Source organism: Callionymus lyra, chromosome 3, assembly GCF_982586985.1.
Source record: "Callionymus lyra chromosome 3, fCalLyr1.hap1.1, whole genome shotgun sequence".
Taxonomy (NCBI): Eukaryota; Metazoa; Chordata; class Actinopteri; order Syngnathiformes; family Callionymidae; genus Callionymus; species Callionymus lyra.
The window spans coordinates 20,892,409-20,916,372 of record NC_141820.1 but is presented as its reverse complement, the minus strand read 5'-3'; the positions used below and the strand labels follow the sequence as shown (position 1 = coordinate 20,916,372).

At 39.6% G+C, this 23,964-nt stretch overlaps 1 protein-coding gene across 1 annotated transcript; it reads left to right on the top strand.

Annotated features, from left to right (window-relative positions):
* The first annotated feature begins 1,272 nt into the window (after positions 1-1,272).
* Positions 1,273-22,974, top strand: ptprb (protein tyrosine phosphatase receptor type b). Its single transcript, XM_087786953.1, has 40 exons — positions 1,273-1,601; positions 3,273-3,678; positions 7,005-7,142; positions 7,217-7,357; positions 7,425-7,682; positions 7,742-8,005; positions 8,714-8,827; positions 8,894-9,040; positions 9,111-9,228; positions 9,351-9,496; positions 10,299-10,565; positions 10,642-10,700; positions 10,781-10,985; positions 11,048-11,145; positions 11,203-11,368; positions 11,436-11,557; positions 12,377-12,524; positions 12,590-12,859; positions 13,021-13,184; positions 13,245-13,398; positions 13,477-13,577; positions 13,946-14,111; positions 14,182-14,463; positions 15,017-15,295; positions 16,112-16,261; positions 16,384-16,523; positions 16,629-16,765; positions 16,942-17,048; positions 17,118-17,223; positions 17,340-17,420; positions 18,074-18,091; positions 18,167-18,248; positions 18,434-18,524; positions 18,782-18,858; positions 18,923-19,057; positions 19,407-19,529; positions 19,610-19,773; positions 19,833-19,968; positions 21,457-21,577; positions 22,074-22,974. Exons 1-40 carry the CDS (start codon positions 1,545-1,547, stop codon positions 22,094-22,096), a joined length of 5,961 nt encoding a protein of 1,986 aa, XP_087643079.1. The 5' UTR covers positions 1,273-1,544; the 3' UTR covers positions 22,097-22,974.
* The last annotated feature ends 990 nt before the right edge of the window (positions 22,975-23,964 follow it).

Sequence of the window (23,964 nt, the reverse complement as noted above, 5' to 3'; positions counted from 1 at the left end):
CCAAGCTTTAAATACCTACAGTTGGCCAAATGCATCATAATCAGTGCCAGAAGATCATACTGCGTTATCAAGTATTTGAATACGTCAAATGAGAAATCTACTGTACATCCTCTAATACATACTGAGTGAGCCTGTGACATTTTCTCTAGGGACTCCAGTTTCCTCCTATACTGAACAGATGTTTATACACGATTAAATCTGAATCTGAGTCACAAGCCAAACAATATCTCTTCTTTAAGAGTAAAAGTGTAATATTATAAAGTGTTTCCAGTCCATTACACAAAAATACATCCATATTTGATCAAGTTCACGGTATCGTTTGTTTTTTGGAGGTATCCAGAGAAATTGTTGATGTTTTTGAAGTGCAACTAATGTGTTGATTTAAGTGTATCTTACATAGATGTTGGACGTCTATTGTACTCATCAGTATGTGTTTGTACAAAACTCACTTTTCATCTAAATATTCACTTTAGAAAATGTGCTTAAGCCCCGCCCACTAAAAAAAACACATACACTCTGCTGTGATTGGTCAAGCAACAAGGTTCAATCAATCCCAGAAGTCTCCACCTCCAAGGGACTCGTTGTATAAACATTATAGATTACAGCTGGAGGAGGAGTGAAGACCGTTATTACGTCATAATGTTACATTAAAGACTTTTTTTTAATACCATTTGAAATTAAATTTAATGCTAACTTGACAATCAACCAAAGGAACATAGGTTTAGGGAAAGTTTTATCCAAATGTTTATTTTAACATATAATAAACGTCAGTTTTTAAACTTTCCTTGAATCTCATCGTGCCGATTTTAATTAAAATGTATTTCAGCCATGAAAAGAAATGTGTAATTCTCAATGAATTTAAGTTTTACATGTTTCCCCAAATAAACCCCAGGAACCGGTTTGAACGAGATCTGCAACAACTGTGAAAGTCCTAGTTCTGCTATTGTGATTGACATTTTTTTTTCAATCAGACTTTTGAAAACATAACATCTAAATGTCAATTAAGGCCTTGTTTTTTAAATTCATGAATTGAATCCCTTGTAAGAGTTTTTCAGAACCAGTGGGAAACTAGTATTTCCATCCCTTTCCCAGTCCTCACATGTGCTGTAAGTTCCCTGATTTCTTTCCTGAAGTCATTGTTGAATAAGAAGCTATTGGCTCCAACTTGAGTAAAATCAATGGATAACTGTAACCATTTATCTATTTATAAATGACGAGAGCAGCTACTGTCCCTCTATTTATATCCATCCAGCCAGCGGTTGGTCCCTTCAGTGACTCAGAGCTGCAGCTCAATAGAGGAAGTGAGAGCAAGACAGCTCGACAGGCAGGAAGGGAGACAGGCGGCAGTGAAGCCAGGGACACGAGAGACGAGACACAGAACCGTTAACTGAGGAATTCTGTGACTTCAGATTTGACGCTTTCCAGCTGTTTTCTCTCCCCAACGCTGAAGGAGACGCAGCAGGCGGGACGTTTCCTCTGCTCACTAACTTCGGTCTGGATTATGGTGGTGCTGGGTCCCTGTGACGACTGGCAGCACCGACACAATGCAGAAATGTCAAGTAAAAGGTTTTCTTTGGTTCATCGGGCTGCTGCTCCTGCAGGTGAGTCGTTTTTTAATGAATCCAAGGTTAAGGTCTTTTCCATGTTCCTGTTCCTCATGAAATCTTTAACCAGCAGATTAGGACTTATTTTCAGTAAATCAATTTCTGAAGAAAAAAAAGTATCTAAAAAGTTTGATTCTTTTGATACACAAGCATTTTTTGTAGCTATATCTCTTGTCATTTAATTTTTTTTAAGAAGCTGTTTTTCTACTTTAAAAAAACTTAACTTAAAAGTCTGGATGTTACAAAAAATAGAGAATATGTTGCTCTGGGGAAGTATTGGACAGTTGGTGATGGACGATATCATCATTTACATCTTAAATATTTGGTGAATAAGACTGCAAAGCTCAATCGTTGTTACTGGTGTTTGTGACGTTACACATGAACGAGCATTAAACACAACACAAGTTCAAATTAGAGTTCGTCTTTGCTGATACTTTTCCTCTTTTAATACAGAATAGGTCAGTTCCAGGTAATAAATAGTAGTTTTGTCATTTCAAAATAGCATTAATAAGATGCAAATGAATAATAACTGAATGATAAAAACCAACATAAAATTAAAGCAGGACAAACAATAACTAAAGTGTGGATGAATGTTAAGGACGTGCAGCGTTTCAGCTCGTCACTGAGGATGATAAACAGAAATGTAGAACTTTAATGAAATTGTTTACCTGAAATCATTTTATAATTTTTGATTGTTTTTTCCTTTCTTGATGCCCCTTTGGTGACTTTTGAAGAATGATGTATAGTATGAATGTGATGTACAGTTTATTAGAGGCATGTTATTTATCATAAATAATAATATTTATTCAGTCATTTAAGAAGTGTGGAACAAAAGAATAACACGGCTGGTGACCCCTGATATGAAGTTACATTTATTTACATTTGCTGTTTTGTCTTAATAGTTGCATTATTGACATTGAGTTGTAACTTGAGAAATAGTTGAAAATGTGTTTTTAATCAGTTCAAGTCCACCTTTTAAACGCTAAATTGACAACTATTCTAGAGGCACTATTCATTTAAATTGTAAAAAATATATGTTTGTAATAAAAAAACGAAACATATTTCCATTTATTTTTACATATATCTGTTTATCAATATTAACAAGTATATACCTTATTCTTAACCTTTACTAGTAGTAAAGAGATTGATTGAAATAAGATGATCAAGAAAAGTGAAACATAAATTGCAGTAAAAAATAAACCTGTGTTACTTAGTTTTGTTCAGCATGTTTCATTTGTAGTATATCATCATCATTTAACTCATGACAAGAAAACTTTAAAGGCTATTAGCGAAACGCTTGTTTTATCTTACTGAGGTTTGAATCCATTAGCACAAAAGTGTTGTTAATGCTAGCAACAACTGATCTTCAAAGATAATTCTGCGTACTGGTAAAGATAACAATGACAGAGGGTTCAAAGTCACCTGACTCTTCTGATAGGATGTTCAGTCTAATTTCAATATCATAGGAATTTCTATTAATTTCATAAACTATTGTCAAATAGTTAGCATATGCAAAAATCAATAAAGGTAAACATGCTAGTTGCTACATTACTAGCTTCTTGTTCCACAACTTCACTTTAAAATGAAGTATTTTCGAGTCAACTTTTGTTCTCATTGTTATCTACAATGAGGTTAAACTCATTTCTCCAAACATTTATTGTCTCCCAGGATCTGAGCAGATCGGCTGCGACAGACGACACCTGTAGCATCGCTGTGTCCGAACACACGTCCAGTCTGGACTCTGTGTCTGCGACGCTGACCACGACTGAACCGAACTGCTCGTTCACGGTTTCCTCGGCCGACGTGGAGTCAGAAGTGGAGTGTAAGAGGCGCAGCGATGAGAACGAAGAGACGGAGACGAACGAGATCACGGGACTGGATAGCGTGAAAAAAGATTTAAACACTGAAGGAACGTATTTGGGAAACAACCAGCTGGATGGAGGAGATGCAGGAAAGCAACTTACAAGACACGTGTTTCACTGTGTGTTGGATCACCTGGAGCCTGGGACGGTGTATCAGCTGCAGATTCTGTCTCGCAGCGACAACCGGACGGCAAACATCACCCTTCACACCCGTGAGTACGACACCAAATCAGCTGCATAAATAAATAAATAGTCTATATTACAAAGAGAAAGTTTTTGCTGAAATAATGATGTTTCTATTAAAAAACTAAATTTGTTATGTCAAAAAATATGGAATGTATGCATGGAAGGTATATTTGAGGTGAAGAAAACATGAAGGGTTGTTTGTGTGACTCTTCAATCACCAGAAGTCGAATCAGACGTTGAATTGTTTCCATCAGTGGCGTCTCCGCTTTGAATCTGAAGAACCCAACTTGACCTTGTTGTTGTGCAGGGCCAGTGCGGGGCTTCGTGTCACGTCGGCCCTCCCCTGGTGCTGGCCCGTGATTAGCTTCAGGAACCGGCGACCCGCTGAGAGCCGCTGATAGAGCAGTAAAAGTGCCGCGGCGTCCAGAACAGAAGTTGGAGTCTGTATTTCCAGAGCTCAGGGTTTAGACATTTCCTGTCTCCATTGTTCCTTTTGTTGGCCTGGGAGGGTCCGCTCGAGTGCGGCCAGGTACTGCTGCTGCTGCTGCAGGGACGTACATCTGTCTCCACTCTAGCCTTGTAGGGCGAGAATTTCAAACATTCCCTAAGTTGAGCAGCAGTGGAATGAAGTCATTGATCATTCCTAATAGAGATGGGGTACAAGGATGGATGTGATTGTGAGAGATTGAAGAAACCTTTTTTTCCATGGATTACAGTTGTTGTCGCCATAATCTCCACTCTAAGTAAAATTAAAGAAAGGAAAAGGATAAAAAATATAGGAGATCTGAAAATTCAATTAAGATTAAATATAATTGAATGCCTCTTATCTACTATTTTGAATTATTTATTACTATGATAGCTACTTGTTTCTCAAATTTTTAAACTTATTCGCAAACATGCTCAAATAATTTTTTCTTACCTTTTATAACCTTAACATTCCAAATGTTATATACTTATATACTCTTATAAACCATAATTTATATTTTTATATTAAATAATTATATTTTTCTTACTAAATATTTTAATAGTTTGTCTTAACTTAAGTTTAAGTTTCCTTTTTTAACACGTGTTTTCTGATCTTTGATCATCTAAATATGAAAAACAAACTTTCATTACTTACACTATTAAAAAATATTGCTATGTCAGACATTTATGTAAAAAAAAAATCAAACACATTTATACATGTATTTGCAAATGTCTCACATAGAAGCTTAAAAAACGTCAAAGACTTAAAATAAAAAGGTGGTTTTGAGGTGCTGTTAAAGAAACTTTATTTATAAAAGTGTTTCCTAGAAGAAACACAGAAGTACAATGGCCCGTGAGAGATGTTTATCTACGTCTTCGCTACACTGTTCTAAGAGTGTGAACATCTGTCAACAAAGAATATGTTTGTTGAACAGAGGAAACACGATCATGTCAGTCAGAGAGACATTTCCGGTTACAATATGTGGTGAGACGACGTGAAGTTTCACATCTTTAGAAACTGACTATGCGTCTATCCAAAAAAACAAATGTGTTTGTGGTATCCTCTGCATTGTCTACGTGTCAGGGTGAACAACCTCCCTGACTTCCAGAAATACAAGTACACTGGCATTATTTGGGATATAATGTTTTGGTCTTGGAGGCTCAATATCTCTTAATTATCTTAGTGTTGCTAAAATTCCTTTCCTTCAACATTATTCTTGTGTGTCTAGTATCTCTGAATAACTTTCGACATCAGTAATCTATGTTCCTTATGTTACCTTTAAACAGGTGCATCTTTACAGGTCACCATGAACATTATTCTACTTTAATTTGAGCCAACCATCCAGGGGGCCACATGAAATGACTTGACGGGGCCACATGTATATTCCGGGTTTTAAAAGGTTTCAATGCCGGAGCATAGTTGGAGCATCTTTGGCAGTAATATTTCTTAGAAGAATACTCACCATCTTCATTATTTCTGAGTTACTCTCCAGTGTGGGATGTTTCAATCCTAGACAGTGCAGAAGTTCAGGTGTTAAAATAACAAGTTCAAATGATTATAATCATAGATGACGATCAGGTTTGTTTGTCATCTTTGGACCATTATGTGTCGTACTAACCGTCTTTGGTCGTGAGAATATGGGTCAGCTGTAATTTAAAAAACAAATAAATAAATAAAGGATATTTTTATTTCCACGTTTATTTGATACAGTAATTAATTTCGATTTCTTATTTTATTTCAGTTGATTTTACTGTATTCACTTCCATATTTATTGTGAGAAAACAAATGGAAAAACATTTAAATGAGAAAACATGTTTCCATTTTCCACTTCTGCGTTTATTTCCACATTTCATTCAAACAGTAGTCGATAAAATTTAAAATATTGGTAATAATTCTACATTTACCTCTGGATTATGCCTCTCGACCTGTCTTGGTGAAATCAATATCAAAGTCAACAAATTAAGTTAAAATATTGAATTTAAATTTCATTGAAACTTTGACACTTATTTCTGTTGTTTATTCTTGATTCCCATGCTGTTCATATTCACAGTTATTTGTTCTTATTCTTCCATATAAGAAACTGATGAAACTATCATCATCAGAGTTAAAGATGACTGTTATGACCTGATAATATTAAAACCTTTTAAATCTGCATTAGAGGAATTTTTGCTCACATGGTCGGCTGTTGCGTGCGAGTTTCAAACGACCTCCGGCTGAGCGCTCACTTTGAAGAGAAGGCCACAGGTCGAGCTGGCGGATTCCACTTCCTGCCTGACATAAACTCATGTCGACAACAGATAAATCACTTTAAAGGAACAGCCCCACTGTTCAGGATGTTTCATCTTCCTGTTGGTGACCGATGAGCCTGACTTAAGTTATTATGTTTCCTTTATTTGAATGAGAATTGTCTGAATACAATTTTGGTAGATTCAGACCTCACGTGTAAAACTCAATCACACAAGGGGCCAAAATCTTTCCAACAGTTTGTTATTGGCTGAAGATTTTTTTTAATAGTTACGGAAATGTCTGTGACAGGGAGGGTCTGATTGCAATATTGTCAGTCTTGGGAGGCTTGGTCTGAATTGTCTGTGCGTTCTTTTACTTCAACTCAAGTTTTACTCTTATTGTAAGTCTCTATGTAATTGTTTTATTATTTCATTTAATTGTCTAACACGTATTCCCTTATGGGGGATGCAGGGATGTTAGATATCTAAAATGTTCTTTATCTTATCTTAATAACTTGCATTACTTTAGGTCACCATATCAAGGTTATTATTTAAAGGATAGAGTCATTCCTATGGCCGGATGGCAGCAATCCTCCAGCAGGTCTGGATAACTTGCACTAGCACTGAAGGAAGTGTGGTGAGACTCTGCTTTGTGTGTCAGGTCCGTCAGCGGTGCTGGGTCTGACCGTGAGCTCCAGGAGCAGCAGCAGTCTGGACCTCACCTGGCAGGCTGGGCCCGGCAGGACAGAGCGGTTCTGGCTCCAGCTGTGGGAGTTTGATGACGGTCCGGATCAGAAAGGTGATGATTCGCCTGCTCACTGTGACGGGGGGGGGGGGGTGATGTCAGATGATTGATTGACTCACTTCGAGCAGGTGTTCTGATGAACGAGACCCTGGAGAGCACGGCGGTGCAACACACGCTCACGACACTGACTCCAGGACGACGTTACAATGTTACTCTTGTGACGGAGGCCGGAGGTTTGCAGAGCAGCAGCACCGTCGCTGTCCGGACAGGTCAGGAACGATCAATACACATGTAAAATACGTCAAATGTCTTCACCTCACAAATGTTCGTCTCCAGCTCCGTCCACCGTCGCCAACCTCACAGCCTCCAACAATGGCACCAACATGTGGTTGTCATGGCAACGACCTGAAGGGGACCTGGATCTACTGATGGTTGACCTCTTGTACAACGGTACGAGAGCGTGGCACACAATTCTGCCCGCGAACTCAACTGACGTAACCATCGAAGACCTCACGCCGGGGTCGGACTATCTGGTCACAGTATCCTCACAATCTGGTCAACTCACCAACCAATCACAGGTCACGCCTCACACAGGTAAGACAACACTCTGTTTTCCCATCATCCTTGTTTCTTACTGTAAATCTGTTGTTTAGCTCCGGTGCCTGCATCCAACCTTTCCCTAGTGCCCTCCTCATCTGGGGGCCTACACCTGTCCTGGTCGCCCCCTGCAGGGCACTGGGAGAGCTACAGGCTCGACCTGTATGACGGACCTCTGACGGTGGAGAGTACGACTCTGCCGAAAGAGTCTGAACATTATACGATCTCGGGGAGTAGACTGCTTCCTGGGAAGATGTACAAAGCAACGCTGAGGGTGGAGAGTCGATCGATGGTGGAGAGCAGCTGCGAAGGCTCGACTGGTAAAATATGAATAAATAAATTACATAATCTATGTCTGATGCTGTCAAGCACTTACTCAAATCTATTCTTTGCGGCTCAAACGTTTAACATTATTATTTAAATTTGTTTTGACCAATTATAGGTAGCGTTGGCTATTGAGATTCAATTTGAATGAGGACTAGCTTTATGATTCTTCTGAATCATTCAGAAGTTGTTATTTTTTTCAATTCAAATCCATTTATTTAAGAAGCAGAAACCTAGAGCAGAACCAGACTCAGTGTTGATGGACTCCTGCTGTGACTAGCTAAGAGGGGGGTAGACAGAATGATGGAGAAAAGGGAGAGGAAGGCAACGTGATAGAAGGGAGGAGAGTAAACATTGGGGCAACAAAGACAATTGAGGACCATGGAGAGAAATTTCGATTTGTAGTTTTGTAAGTGGTTTCAAAGATATATTTATATTTTAGTTGAAAACAGCCCTGCAATAAAACCATTGCAAAGCCTGCCTGAATATATCCTATTCTAATTAAAGGAGAGATTAAAGAGATTATTTCATAATTTTACAGTGAAACAGTGTAAGATGCATTTTACATTTGACTTAAAATGACTGAAGCTAGTACTGTTAGACACTAAATAAATGTCCTTTGTTTGTCTTTAAAGTTGTAAAAAAAAACAACCAAAACTATTGATTACGTGTTATATGGATTTATTATGTGCCTTTCGTTGCAGCCCCCGCACCCGTGTCTGACCTCCACATAAGACATTCGGACGAGACCTCGCTCAGCGCCATGTGGAGCCACGCCCCCGGGTCACGCCACAGCTACTTTCTCACCCTCGCCCACGGTAACCACTGACCCGACTCCGAACACGCTGAAGCGATCATCACTTCATTTGAACGTTGTGTCGTAGATAACGTCACGCTGGACACCAGGCAGGTGGAGCCGAACATGAGAGAGTGCACGTTCAACGTTCTCACCCCTGGGAGGCGCTACATCATCACCGTGACGACCAGAAGCTGGAATCTGAATGCATCTGTGGACGTTGAAGGAAGAACAGGTGAGTGGATGAGCTACTTTTTTTTTTTTTTAACTTTTCAGATAATGAACCGAAACCTTCTTTATAACAGTTCCTATGGAGATTCGCACCCTCACTCTGCGCAGCTCTGGAGTTGACAGTCTGGAGGCATCATGGGAAAAACCACTTGGAGATGTGGACTCGTACACATTTACTCTGCTGCGAGACTCGTAAGATTTCACAAGCGAATGAGATTCTTTCCTTGAAAAGAAAAACAAGAAGTTAACTTTATATTTACATCACACAGCCTTTTTAGAAAACACTCTTTAAATCTAAATATTCTCTCTTGCAGTATTGTGGTTCACAATTTGAGCTCCGCAGCCAACTCTTCTTCGCTGGTGCTCACGGGTTTGACCCCTGGCGCCCTCTACAGGCTGCAAGCGGTCACTGTCAGTGGAGTCCTTCAGTCAAAAAGCAGCAGTATTAAGAGACGAACTGGTGAGTCGGTTAAAACCTCTTTTTTTTTCTTTTTTTTATCTATAAATCTGCTGCTGCTTTTGAATCATAATTTTCAGTGGTTTATTATTTGTAAAAGAAGGATCTGTACTTCCTTTTCGAACAATAGAATCTTAATTTATTTTGCAATTTTGTTTATTATCCATAACTTCAGCCTTATTGTGTTGAGAAACTTTCCCACACTTGCTACTTCCACTCTTTGTGTGCCGGCTGATGAAACAACACATTTGGCAATTATTGATTGTTTCATCCACAGACAAATAAAATAAAAATATATATTTGACAGTGAATTTAAAATGACTATAAACTTGGCTGTAGTAACATGACATGATTGTCATTGTTTGAACTTGGTTTGCTTTCGTGAGCATTAGTGATAAGAGTGTTTTTGTCTTAATAGTCCCAAAAACAACGGTGGTCAAATGAGCGTGGAGTGCGATAGCATCAGAAGGTTTTTTAGAACAATAGGCAAAATGTAAAAAAAAAAAAGGTCTGGAATGTTCCATGTACACATTCATACATACACACATTTACACCAACACACACGCAGACACACCCTCCAGCTTCCTGCACACACGCCTTCCTGCCTAGACCCACCATTGTGTTCCCACCACTCAGTTTATTTTCAGAGGGACTTGGTGTGTTTGTGTGTACTCAAGAGGACCCTGGTGGGGTCAAGGTTAAAGTTTTGAACTTGATGAAAGTGGCAAACAATAATCACAAGAATTCATTTTGGCACGTGTTATGGAATACAATTGAAGATCATCATAACATGTTGTCTTCCCAGTGCCAGCCTCAGTCACCGAGGTGACGGTCGCTAATGGTGGCAAGTCGGACGCCCTGCAGGTGTCGTGGCTGCCTGCAGAGGGCGTGTTGGACAACTACCTGGTGCGACTTCTGGACAAGAAACGAACCATCCACACGTTAGTCGTGTCGAGAGCTTCGCCACCCGAGTGCTCCTTCTCCTCGCTGACTCCTGGGCGGCTGTACTCTGTTGTCATAGCAACCAGGAGTGGCGGGCTTGAGAACGCAACCATTGTCCAAGAAAGAACACGTAGGTTTTTCTAACAAAATTATCCATCAGACTTAATCCAACAATTTCAAATCTGATTATTGATTTTATCTTAAAGAACCAACCAGTGTGCAAAACCCAACCGCCTCTCACACTGCGATGGAGTACTTCCTCAAGGTGAGTCTGGTACCCTAACAAACATGGATGCCAAACTAAAGTTCTCGCTGTAGTTTTTAAATCACCTGTGCTGTTGCCAGGTTTACTGGCGTCATGCGGCCGGAGATCTGGACCGCTACGTGGTTCTGATCAGCTACAACAACAGCGTCTTACAGAACAAGACCGTCTCCGCGGCACACAACGAGTGTGTCTTCTCCTCCTTGACCCCGGGGAGACTTTACACCGTCACCGTGGAGACCTGGAGCGGCAGCTACATGAGCAGCGCCTCCACAGACGGACGCACGTGTGAGTGTTTAGTGGTTTAGATCACGATTGATGGGACCTTCTGACATCTATTCTGCGTTCAGTTCCGGCCGCAGTGAGCAATCTAACGCTGAGCGATGCAGGGACTGGTGACTTGACCATCACCTGGAGCCCGGCTGCGGGGGACGTGGACCATTACGAGGTCAGTGACGATGAGAGATTTTAATAGAAAGTCCTGTAACTAAACTACATTCCACAGGTGACGCTGCTCTTCAACGACACTCGGGTTTTCCCTCCCGTCGTTCTCGACAATAAAGTTCAAAGGCATCAGCTGACCTCCTTGACCTCGGGCCGGCTCTATAAGATCGTGGTGTCCACTTTCAGTGGGCAGAACCAGAGAGCCCAGTTCATTCAGGGACGGACAGGTATTACTCCCGACATTCTTTTTCTGTTCTTCCGTTCTTAATTCTCACGCCAAGTTTTCTGAACCAGTGCCAAGCACCATCCGGAACCTTCACCTCACTCCTCACTCAAAAGTCCTCGGAGGACTGATGGTGACCTGGACACCTGCAGACGGAGACCTGGACACTTACATCATCTCCTTGTCAGGACCTGTAAGTGCAACTTGACAATCATTCCTCGAATACTTTATGGCAGTATATCAGCGCCATCAGGATATTGAATGGTTTCATTTAATAATGAAAATGTTGATTTTTTTTTTAAAGCATTACATTGATTTTAAAAATAATAAAATTCAATAATGTGTATGTTGAAATGTTGTGAATGTTCCAAAAAATGTAATCAAGATTCCTTAATTTTTATTTGTGTAAAACAACTTTCTAAATATTTTTATTAATTATATAATGAATTAATTAAATTATTTTTATATTACACATAGTTTGATCTTCAAATTCCTATAATTCAAAGATACATTTTTAAATATCTCTGTATTTGATGTGTAGCCACCATGATTGGCTGAATGTTCAATCAAGAAACATTTTTATATTGAATTTAGAATATCTAGTCTAAAATAGGCTAGAATATCAAACTCCATGTGTACAAATTATTAATATTTTATTTAATTATTAATTAAAAAAGCAAATGTAACCTTTCACTATACAAATAATTTGTTTCAATTATTAAAATAGAAAGGTAATAATAAGGCTTAAAAAAAGACAACTTTTCAATAAAGAAAATTCAAGTTTCAATTTGAAATGAATCATTCAACGTTCTGACGTCAATGATATACTTCGATGAAAGTGTCATTATTGCATCGTGCCCAGATGTTTCTCCAACCTATTCAATTTGTGAAAGATGCAACAGTAATCTTCATGTCTTTCTTCAAAATCTGGAAATTAAAAAAGAAATATTTTGGTATTAGTTGGTTTTATCTTTTATCGTTAGTGTTTTCCAACATGTCTTCTCTGTGTCAGGATGGTAAAGTCGTTGAGTCCCCTTACGTCCCCAAACTCATCTCCTCCCTGGACTTCCTGGATCTGATCCCAGGTCAGGCCTACAAAGTGACGGTCCAGTCCGTGAGTGGGCAGCTGTCAAACAGTCACTGGGCGACTGGTCGGACAGGTGAGAAACGATCAAGATGACAGGGTTTTTAAAAAACATGATTGACGGTTGTTTAATGGTTCCAGCACCGGCTCGCGTCACGGCCCTGCAGGCGGACAATGACCACACCACGCACAGTCTGACCATCACCTGGGAGAGGCCGCGGGGCTTGTACGACGGCTACCGTCTTCTGTTGACCGATGAGAAAGGGGCGGTGGAGGGCAACCGCACTGTGGCGGCAGAGGAACACAGCCAGAAGCTGGAGGGCCTGGTGTCGGGGAAGTGGTACCACATCAGTGTGGTGACCGTGAGTGGAGGGGTCATGTCAGCAGAAGCCACGGCAGAGGGTCAGACACGTGAGTCATCCGTTTGAACGATATTTCAAAGTTTCTCCTGCCTTTTTGTGTTGAAAGATTTAGGGATATTTCATTCACTTACAGAGAAAACCTTTTTTTTTTTATAAATATAAATTAAAAAACATTTTGATTACAATGTTTTCATTGCACTTACACGACAGGTCCTGCTGCGGTCAGCAACCTAACGATGACATCATCCAACTGTTCGTTTCTGGCCTTCTCCTGGCATCCCTCTGATGGTGAAGTGGACATCTATGACCTGTCACTCTTCAGCGTGGTTGAGGTCGATCACCAGCAGGGCGGCGGCAGAGAGCACCATCAGCAGGTTTGAAACCTCTTGGTTTATTGTGGATTCATGTTTCTCAACCGTCTCGTGTTGCTGCAGTTGGGGCTGCAGAATCTGGTGGACCTGCAGAAGGTTGGTCCATCAATGGACCAGTGTGTGTTCACCGGTCTGAGAGCAGGAAGTCTGTACAAACTTCAGGTGGTGAGCTGGAGCAGAGGGATGAGCAGCGACTCTTCCATCCTGGCCAGAACAGGTCAGTAGTTCTATTTAGAAAAGTGTCTGCTATTCACTTTTGTTTCTTGAATAGTGGCAATAAATCTTTTATCTTCAGTTCCATCCCCGGTGACATCACTCCGGGTCCTGAGTTCTGGTCACACAGACAGACTGACGGTCAGTTGGCAGAACGGTGAAGGAAGCTGGAGCAGCTACCAGGTGAATTCATTATGAACCGTCTCAAATTAAATCGACATCTTTCAGGAACTATTGATAATGGTAGAAGGGAGAGATTGTTACTTTTTAGGGTTGTTCATTCATATTTTCTATACATCAAATTGATGGTGTAATGTGTTTGAGGTATAATGGGGATTCATTAAGTGAAGGAAGCTCCTTGACAGTATATGCAATTGAAGGGGTTTTCAACTTTCAACCCATTTGTTTTTCATGTCTCGCTTTCTTGATGTAATTTGTCTCTTATTTATTCATACAATATAATAACTTGTTTAACAACATTTGCATCCGTTTAGTCTCAATCTAACAGAAAACAGTATGTCATTTTCATTTGATATCATATTCTGTTCAAGGCCAACCTTTTTGACATGTCTGGAGCTACTCTGGGAACACAGATGTTGGGCGCCGAGCACAAGAGTCACATGTTCACGGGCCTCACTCCGGGCCGACTGTATCGTGCAGAGGTGGTCACTCACAGTGGAGATCTAACCAACACCTTGTCAGTCTTCGGACGCACAAGTAAGACTAACAGAGAATTTTAACGTTCATGGACTTATTTTTTTTAAAACACAGACTATTGACCCAACAGCTCCTGAGCCACCCACCAACTTGTCGGTCAAGCAAGGCCTGTCGAACAGCACCATAGAGCTGTCCTGGGTCGGTCCCGTTTCCGGAGACTACGACAACTTCAGCCTGAGGTGGACACCTCCGGACCACCTGTTGGTCACTCAGTCACACTTGACCAGTCGGGTTGTTGGTGGAATGTTTCCAGGAAGACAGTACAATTTCAGCCTCACGACCCTCAGTGGGGGCGAGCTGGGGGGAAAGGTCACGGTCTGGAGTAAGCCGGTGTACAAGAGTGTCAGAACAAGTAGGTGAAACTTCTCTAGTAGATCACATGATCGGTTGTTCAAGAGAAACAAAGATAATGATTGCATTTTAGCACAGAATGAGTGAAATAATTAACAAGCATACATTTAAAATAAAATTCGAAATGTTCATGATTATTAAAGTAAAGTTAATCTCTTTAAGTAAATAATTATGCATTACTTGAATCTACCAGCAGAGGGCGTCTTTGGATCAAATCTAACCACTCATTTTTCATTTCGTTTGGCAGCAGGGATTATAAGGAGGGAGCGCCATCGATAAATACGCAGATTGTGACCCAGATTTAGTTTTTTTGGAGACTCAAATATAGATGAGTTAATAAATGTACCATAAGAAGTTATCGAGGGGCTCAATTACACACAAAACTCATTCTTGGCTTAATAAAAATAAAACAAAGTTTTTGACCCTAAAATCTCAATATATAAGAAAAAAGGAAATAGTTAACCTTCTTCCATTACCCGTTCCGTTTATGAAACTTTCTCCATCCATTCTCTTGCACTTATCACCTGCATCTCTCATGGTTCCTCTACTGCCAGGTCCGTCCATGCTGAAGTCCCTCCACTGCTTCCCCGTCTCCTCCTCCTCCATCTCCTGCTCCTGGACTCCACCTGCCTCTGACTTTGACTCTTACGAGGTCGAGTGTCGGCATCATGGAGATGGAGAGTTGACCTCAGCGCTGAGGCTGGCTGAGGGCATCACCATGGTAACGCTGGACCGACTGGAGGCGTACCGAAAGTACACTGTAACGGTCCGAGTGTCATCTGCTGGACAGATGAGTCCGCCGGCATCGCACACAACCGTGACCATGATCGACCGTGAGTTCACCAAACACAATTTAAACTGTTTTTTTTTTTAAACAATGAATGTACAAAATAAAACTTTTTTTTTTTAAATCAAAATAGATTTTTTTTAGTAAAAATGTACCTGAATTAACATGTTTTGTTTTTATCGTTGATAAAAACATAATAGTATTGTATCTTTCTTACCTTTAGTTTACTATCAAAACTTAAACATACAAGTTTATCGTTGAGTGGAAAATATTATGCAACTACTCAAAATATACAAATGTGCACAAGACATAAAACAGGTAGTTTTACCTTAAAGAAAGATAAAGGTCTTGTTTTATTCCAATATTAATAATAACATGGGGACTTGAAATAAAAAAAAGAAAATTATGATCCTTGTTGTTTGTTGTATGTAACAAGTGAGATGATCTCAACAGATAATTAATTTTGTCATCATAATTTCAGACAGTGTTCCGATGCTACTCACTCACTGATTTTACTTAATATAAGGATGTCACAGATATCAGTTCTAGGTCACTGTGACCTTTAAAAAGGTTTAAGATTGATAACTTTTCCCTCCAACTTCCGCTCTTATTGTACTTTCTATCTCTTCTTTCTCTGGCCCCGTCTTCTCTGCGATAAATCATCCTGACACAACAGGACTGCAAACGGAATAAGAATAAGGGGATTGTATAATATTGTTTGGTCTAGAACACACAACTGATAAAAACGATTTTTAAACAGTTTCAGCCTTCACATTACCATGCCATATTTTAAGATGTAAAGAGATCACATCTCAAGACGAGACGAGTGAAATTGATTATAATGTGCAATTGTGTTTTTCAGGGCCGCCAGTACCACCACTCACCACACGTGTGAGCGAGAAGTCGTCTAAGGTTACGTCTTCCTCCATCTTGTTCCGCTTCAACTGTTCTTGGTTCAGTGACGCCAACGGAGCCGTCAGATACTTTGCTGTCGTTGTAGCTGAATCAGATGGTAAAAACATGGAGTTAATCTACTCCCTTGTGTTAATTCTACGATCATCATGTGTTGATTATCATTGAACGATCCACCCTAATCCAGCCTTCTAATGTTGGACTTTATTTTCCACCTACAAGCGAGCGAAATTCTGCAGCCAGAGCAGCGCCACCCACTGCCTTCATATCGTGACTACATCCACAACTCCTCAGTCCGAGCCTACCAAACCGCCTACTTCTCCAGCAGGTGCCCACAAGACTCAGACAGCACGGCAGCGCAGGTAACATATCCTGAGAAGATGCTTAAAAACATCCATAAAGCCACCAAAAACTGCTTTATTTTAGAATCTTACTCATTTGATCTGTCACACAAATGTAACCTAAAGGTGGTGGAGGTCAACCTGGGGGCAGGGGGGGACCGACTGGGAGGTTCATGTGACCATTACCATGACGACGACCTTTACCTACGGGACAGCTATGGAGGATTCTGTGATGGACCTTTGAAACCAAAAACATCATATAGGTAAGAATCTTAATTTGTATTCACTTGAAGCTTCCGGTGATCTTCTGGTTCACTCCAATGTTGGCAAATATTACATGTTTTCTTCAATTGTATCACCCTGCAGACAGCTGTACCCGTTGAGATTTCAAATGCAGCTTCACACTGATTTATAATGTCTCATGTTTGTTTGTGTACAGGCTGAGTGTGCGAGCGTTTACCAAACTGTTTGATGCAAACCACAGAGAGTTTTCAGAGCCACTTTTCACAGACACATTTCTGTCTGCACCTCTCAGAACACATTCTGGTAAGACTCACAAAAACATTATTCCATCAAATCAAGCTACTTAAATATGTTTTTTTCCGCTCATCACAGAGCCTCTTACCGGTGTGGTGGAGGGCCTGAGTGCTGGGATGTTTCTCATCGGTTTGTCTGTGGCCATTATCTCGCTGCTGGTTTATCGACAGAGACTTAGGAAAGTGTACGTAGAAACCTCTAAGTGTGGACTAACATAAACAAACATCAAATACAAAAAAACATATATTTATGAGTGAAATCTGTCAGTAATAATTCAACAATGACATGTTATGTTCTCAGAGCTGTGAGAGAAAACCCGGTCGTGAGAATGAGTATGTGGAAGGAGGTGCCTACTGCAGGAATGTACGTGGGTGTGAGAAGGTGAGAGTTGTTTACTGGTCACGATACATATATATTGTTTACAATATAGCAGTACAGTTCCGTGCTTAGAGTTACACCACCACAGATGCTGATGATGCATGTGTGGTTCATTACTCAATTAGCTGAAATTCAGATTGATGGTCTGTGTACTTCGCACGAAGACTACATAAGCTCGAGTAATAGATTTGTAATAGATGTGTGTATTGGCAAGAATCTGGCGATACGATGTCATGATACAGTGGCATCAATTTGATATATTTAAGTAATGTAGGGCAAACAATATATTTGTAATATTGTCGAGTACTTGACTCTAGTGTTGCAGAGTTTACACTCACATGACTCTTGAAAAAGTATCCTCTCATCCTCTGTCATCCAGATCTTTCATGATTTCCTTATTGCTTTAGCTGCGGAGGATGTAATGACTGCTGCCATCTAGCGGTTGGAAGTTTTCTTGCAACTCAAAAATGAACAAAGTGAATATTTGTACATTTAAAATCAAGTAATTTACTTTACACCAATTTATTTAAAAAAATCAATACAGTACTTTTAGAATATAGATATAGTATCTTATAAAAAAAACATGGCAATATATCGCTGTACATTATCGATATTTGGTCACACCCTAATACTGATGTTTTTTCCTTTTTCCACAGCAACCGTCGAGTCACGAGGTAAGGAAAAAGAAAACTGCTCATATAACAAATTCTAAGATTTAATTTATCTAAAATTATGTGTCCCTCTTTCAGTCCAATAAAAGTGTGTCACTTCGAGTGCCATCTGAATAAACTTCAGGCCGACTCCAACTATCTGCTGTCTGAAGAGTTTGAGGCAAGTTCAACTCTGCTGTCATTGAGAAGATTAAGAATTTGTTTAAAAAATGAAACTACATTTTACAATGGCTGATTCACAAAATAAAATTAAGAAGTTAAAAAAGGCTTTTGAAAAAAGTTGGAGTAGGTGGTGTTGAAAAAAAAGGGCTAGTCCGATTTTTAAATCAAGTCTCACTTGTAAAGGACCTTAAGGACGTCGGACGCAACCAGACGATGGAGGTGTCACGACTGCCAGAGAACAGAGGAAAGAATCGCTATAACAACATCCTGCCATGTGAGTTGGTGCAACTTCCCTTTTTAAAACTGTTAATTTTCTACATGGACTGAAATAGTGCTTTTCCGAATCAGATCAAACAAATAATTAATAAATTATGATTAGTTAGTCACACATTAAGTTAATATTGCTGATGAAAGCAGGATGAGTCACTTCAAAGGTCTACTGTGAAGAACTTGCTTCACACTCCTTTTCTCTCAGAAGTAGTTCCAGTCAATGTACTTTTCTCAACAGCTGGTAACTTGTCTTCTTTCCAGATGACTCCACGAGAGTGAAACTGTCGTACCTCGAGGACGACCCCTGCTCTGACTACATCAACGCCAGTTACATGCCTGTAAATAATCAACACTTTCATGTGTCAATCGAAACATCAACACTTATGACCTGTTGCTTCACAGGGTCACAACTACCGCAGGGAGTACATCGCCACTCAAGGCCCACTGCCGGGCACCAAGGACGATTTCTGGAGGATGGTGTGGGAACATGGCGTCCACAATGTGGTCATGGTGACGCAGTGTGTGGAAAAGGGTCGGGTACGTTTCTAAATCATCAACGTCTCTCAGCATTATGTATCTTGTGATAAAATATACTAAGAGTAACTTGCAGTTCTCAAGAGTTTACCTCGGTACGTTGTAAAGAGCTGAATGAAGCTATGATGTACAGTACATGGTACTTTTTAAAATGTGACTTGAGAAGTCTTTGATCAAAAATGAAGACAATTAGGGTGAGAATAATGCAATGTCACCAAATTGATTATTTATACTTGAAAAGAGTATTGATACAGTCTCCTTTTAATAGCCGAGTCTTGAACTTATCAGGTTTAGGTTGAAATAAATCGCTCTTTAAAACAGAATGCATTAATGTTTGAACTTTGATTGGCAGGTCAAGTGTGATCAGTACTGGCCTGCAGACAGAGAGCCTCTCTACTACGGAGACCTGGTTATTCAGATGCTGTCAGAGTCTGTCCTGCCAGAGTGGACCATCAGAGAGTTCAGGATTACTGCTGTAATTACTTGTTTATATTTTTATTAGATGGACATGATTAAACTCGATTATAACTGCACAACAAACATTTCTCCTGACAGGAGCGGAGCAGTGGTTACCCTCGAGTGCTGCGTCACTTCCACTACACAGTGTGGCCGGACCATGGCGTCCCAGAGAGCACTCAGTCTCTCATCCAGTTTGTCCGAACAGTGCGTGACTACGTGGACCGATCACCAAGCACTGGAGCCACTGTGGTGCACTGCAGGTAACACTTACTATAGTGATCCACGTGATCCCAGCTTCAACACGTCTCGTTCGTTTCAGTGCCGGTGTTGGACGGACCGGAACATTCATTGCTTTAGACCGAGTTTTGCAGCAGATGGACTCCAAAGGAACCATTGACCTTTATGGATGTGTGTTTGACCTGCGTTTACATCGTCAGCACATGGTCCAGACTGAGGTATCGTCACGCAGCTGCACTTGAGACACTACACTCTGATAAAGTAGATCAGATAGTTTATAGGCAGGTTAGGAGATTTGATAGGATACTTTTGTTGTATCACTTAAACTCCACTTTGCACCTTAAGCACAGACAATTAAAAACGCTTGAGCACCAAAACATTTGAATCACCACTATAAAAAACATTTTAAATGATTAAGCCCACTGTTCAAAATGATTGGATCAATGCTTCATTCAAATTTAACCAAACTCCCTGTGAAAGATCCTTCAGGAAAAGTTTGTATATTTGAAGGCACGGTGTGAAGGAGAATTGGACGTCTTTTGAATTCAAAATGCACAGCATTAGGTGACCATATATAAGATTAAAAGCTGAAAAATAATTGACCACAGTTGACAGAGAAATTGACGTTATTGACGTGACTCCAGGAAAAGCAGACTAGAAGTCACAATTGCAACTGGTCAGGGGGGAAAGATAATCAATTCTTTTGGAGTCTGGGCCACAGACACGGGGTCTTAAGCAGCTTTTTCTGAATGTCTTCGACAAATTAAATGTATACTGTTGTTTTATAGATTTTTGTGTGGTTTCAGTGTGAATTTCGGCCACTTTTGTCAAATTGTACGTATTATTTTAGAAATCTGTTCTATCTTAACTATATTCTATGGTTAACTCTATATAGAGTCCCAACTGATAAAAACAAAGACATGAAATGGAGGGCCATAGACCCAACATTCAGCCTCCACAATGAATTTACAGGGCTCCAGACTAACTATTTGACCGAGGAGCACTGTGCTCTTAACCCCAAAAAAGTTAAGAGCACCAGCAAAAATCTAGACGCACGGGGGGGGGGGGGGGGGGGGTGCTAGTCAGCCAGCGGGGCGTGGAGATTGTTAATTTTCAGTTTACGGCTTAGTTCTGCAGCCATTACTTAGGCTCAGGTCTTAACTTCTGATTGGCGCACTGTGCGAACGCAATTTCAAATATAGTTGCACTGTCAAAATTTTGGGCGCACTCTGGAGCCCTGATTTCGATAAAAAGTCTGTGTGGTAATATGCAATAGGATTTCTATGATATCACAGGAAGAACAACATATGTCAAGTAATGAAAATGCAAATGAGAGAAAAACATCAGATGGTTAAACTCCCTATCAGCAAGCAATGTAGCTTCTATTTAATTGGCACAGCAGCCTGTTAACTCCCAGCCTCAAGGTCTCCCACTCCTACCACGGTCAAAACAATCATCTGAGGAGTACAAATGTGCAGCGTAAGAGCAACGTACACAGCAATTATGCAGCAATAGGCAGAACCTTGTCAAGTAAGATGCAAATAAACTTCAAGACCGAGCTGAAGGCTTGATTTTATTCCTCAACCTCAGAGACAGACCAACACAATAAACTACATCCACTCTAGAGAACAAAAACTGCTCTTTTTTGTTTGGCATGTTTAGCCATGAATGTACCAACTTTGTAACACACACTTCCTGTCCTTCAGTGTCAATACTCCTTCTTGCACCAGTGTGCACGGGACGTCCTGAGAGCCCGGAAGCATCGCAGTGAACAGGAGAATCCTCTTTATCCCATTTATGAGAACTTCAACCCAGAGTACTGCAGAGGTGAGTCTTTACATGGCTAGGATTTATAAGTACTTCTTTTCAAATCTCTTTCTTTATTTTGACATGAGAGAAATACTTTTAATTTTATGGTTTTTTTTATGACCTCATGAGTGAGAGTAATTACAGTCATAGAACTGCATGTTGCCTTATTCAACCCAGGTCTGCCTTATAGGATCAGATTAACGTAAAATAACTTTAGCATCTAATTGTTAGAGGCTGCTAGCTCAAGTTCTTAAAAAGATTTAATTTTACTACTATTTTTCAAAAGAATTTTGTGGACTGATTCAGGTCTTCTGGACAGCGTGATTGGAGAGGTTAAGCATAATGACTTCGTATAAATCTTAATCTAAAAAAAAAAACATCATCTGGGCTTATATATATATAAATATATTTATATCTACGTTATATCTAATGTTTAAGAGGGTTTAACACTATGAAGGTTTAAGCAGTGGTCATAGGATAGTATGTTCATTTATTCAAACTCTTCTCTTTTCAGAATTCCTCTACAATGGATGTTAAACGGCCAACATGATTTTCAACATGATTTAAAAATGAAGTAATACGAACGTTTGAAAAAATTTTTTAATATAGGATCGACAAACGTGGCTTGAAAATGTTTTGGCTGAAATTCATGGTAAATCTAATTGGAAATGATTGCTTATTTTATATGTGATGCCTAAATGCAGTACATTAGACTTAAACTTTTCTATGAAATTTAAATCAACTCAAAATAAATAAATGTGCTAAAAACACTGTTGATGTTGGGTTGGACATGTAGCATTAGCATAGCATTAATAACATGGAAGGAGAGAGCCATCTATTTTTTTTACCAAACTCTCACTTGTATAAGCTGTTTATTTAAGAAATAACACGCATTGCTGTATGTAAATATTGACTACTCTTTTTTTACTTAATGAATATCTACTGTATACAATTCTATGCTGTAATATTTGCACCATCTGCTGCCAGTGAGTATAATCTACTGTTTATTGCAGTTAAAGATTTAACATGAAATGCTTTAATAAAGTTGTCTATATTACTTCATTAACTTTAATACGAGAACTTGTTTTTCAAATATAATAATTTGTTGTATATTTTTGTGAGGAAGGAGGGAAACATGAGACAATATATTTATATATATATATCCATTGTTCCTCACACCGAAGAAGAAAAATACCTACAGAACGATTCAGTCATTAGAGCCCTTTAAAAAATTGTATTTTCGATAAATATATATTTTTAGTTTCCAAGTTGGGTTCTGTGTGACTTATGTTACGATAATTAGCTGCTGCAGGAACATTGGTGTTGTGTTCCAATGATGATTGGTGTTCGGTTCAAAGCTTTTCTCAATGTCCACCGCTGAACAAAAAGTGTTAATTAAAAGATGGCTGCCAAAGTATGTGTCTTGTTTTTTTGCTTACGCCCAACAGAGAGCTTATTATTTATTCAAATTATACTATACATTTGATTCACCATTTATTTTTCAATTGATTTAACTCAGAAACAGGTTTTTTCTTTTTATTCTCGTGTTGAGAAAAGGGGAATTTAGAGTATACCTGATGTAAGAACCATTTTCAACACTGTAATTATGATTAAACATAAATAAACCCCATTTTTTACAGGTGCTAGCGAACGCAAAGTAAGGTGTTGAATATGATTGAAAAAAAGGTTTTGGAAAATGATAAACTCAAAAAATAATAAAATTAAGTATCAATACCAAACTCATAAAGTTTAACTCAGTTTGACTCACCAAGAGTTGAAGTTTTGCCTGCACCTATAGAAGCCATTTTGAATCATCTGTTCTCCATGCTGATGTGGGGCAGAGCGTCGGACCAGAACTGGGTAACCCAGATGCAGATTCCACCAGGAGAGTTCCTGTCAGCAGATGGAGCAAAACCAGGTTCCCACTGGATTCCGCGTTTTGGCAGAGTCACAATCAGAGAAAGATGGACACTAATGTACCTCTGGCGAGACTGAGCCAACAAAACAAAGTTGCTTGTGCAACTATACTGACACGTCATGAAGTTTGCAATATAATTAAGTCAGCTTTCCTCACCACTAACTTTTAATTCGATTGGGATCATTTCTGGCTATATGTTCTTGTCTAAAGCTTCAAGTTTGTCCTATTGTTTTCATCATATGGATTTAAAATAGAGTCCAAAAGATCAAATTACAAGGTTTAATTGTTAGTCACAAATTCAAATTTGCTGCAAATACCCGAAGAATTTCGGAACTCCACCAGAAGAACATGCATTAATTTATAGCGACAAAGAAAGTGGCATGAAAAGTAAAACAGTTTCTCACTCGAGAAATTGACAGAAGCAAAGGTAGTGACAGCAGAGTCAAATCAGTCCACGTTTATATTATGACTTAAAAATTAACATTTG

What these genes read in the sequence shown, in the direction of transcription:
- ptprb (XM_087786953.1), top strand. Translation starts at nt 1,545, where the DNA reads ATGCAGAAATGTCAAGTAAAAGGTTTTCTTTGGTTCATCGGGCTGCTG. An exon ending in CAGCTGCGAAGGCTCGACTG is followed by an intron (nt 8,006 to 8,713) that starts GTAAAATATGAA and finishes CTTTCGTTGCAG; the next exon opens with CCCCCGCACCCGTGTCTGAC. An exon ending in CGATGGAGTACTTCCTCAAG is followed by an intron (nt 10,701 to 10,780) that starts GTGAGTCTGGTA and finishes TGCTGTTGCCAG; the next exon opens with GTTTACTGGCGTCATGCGGC.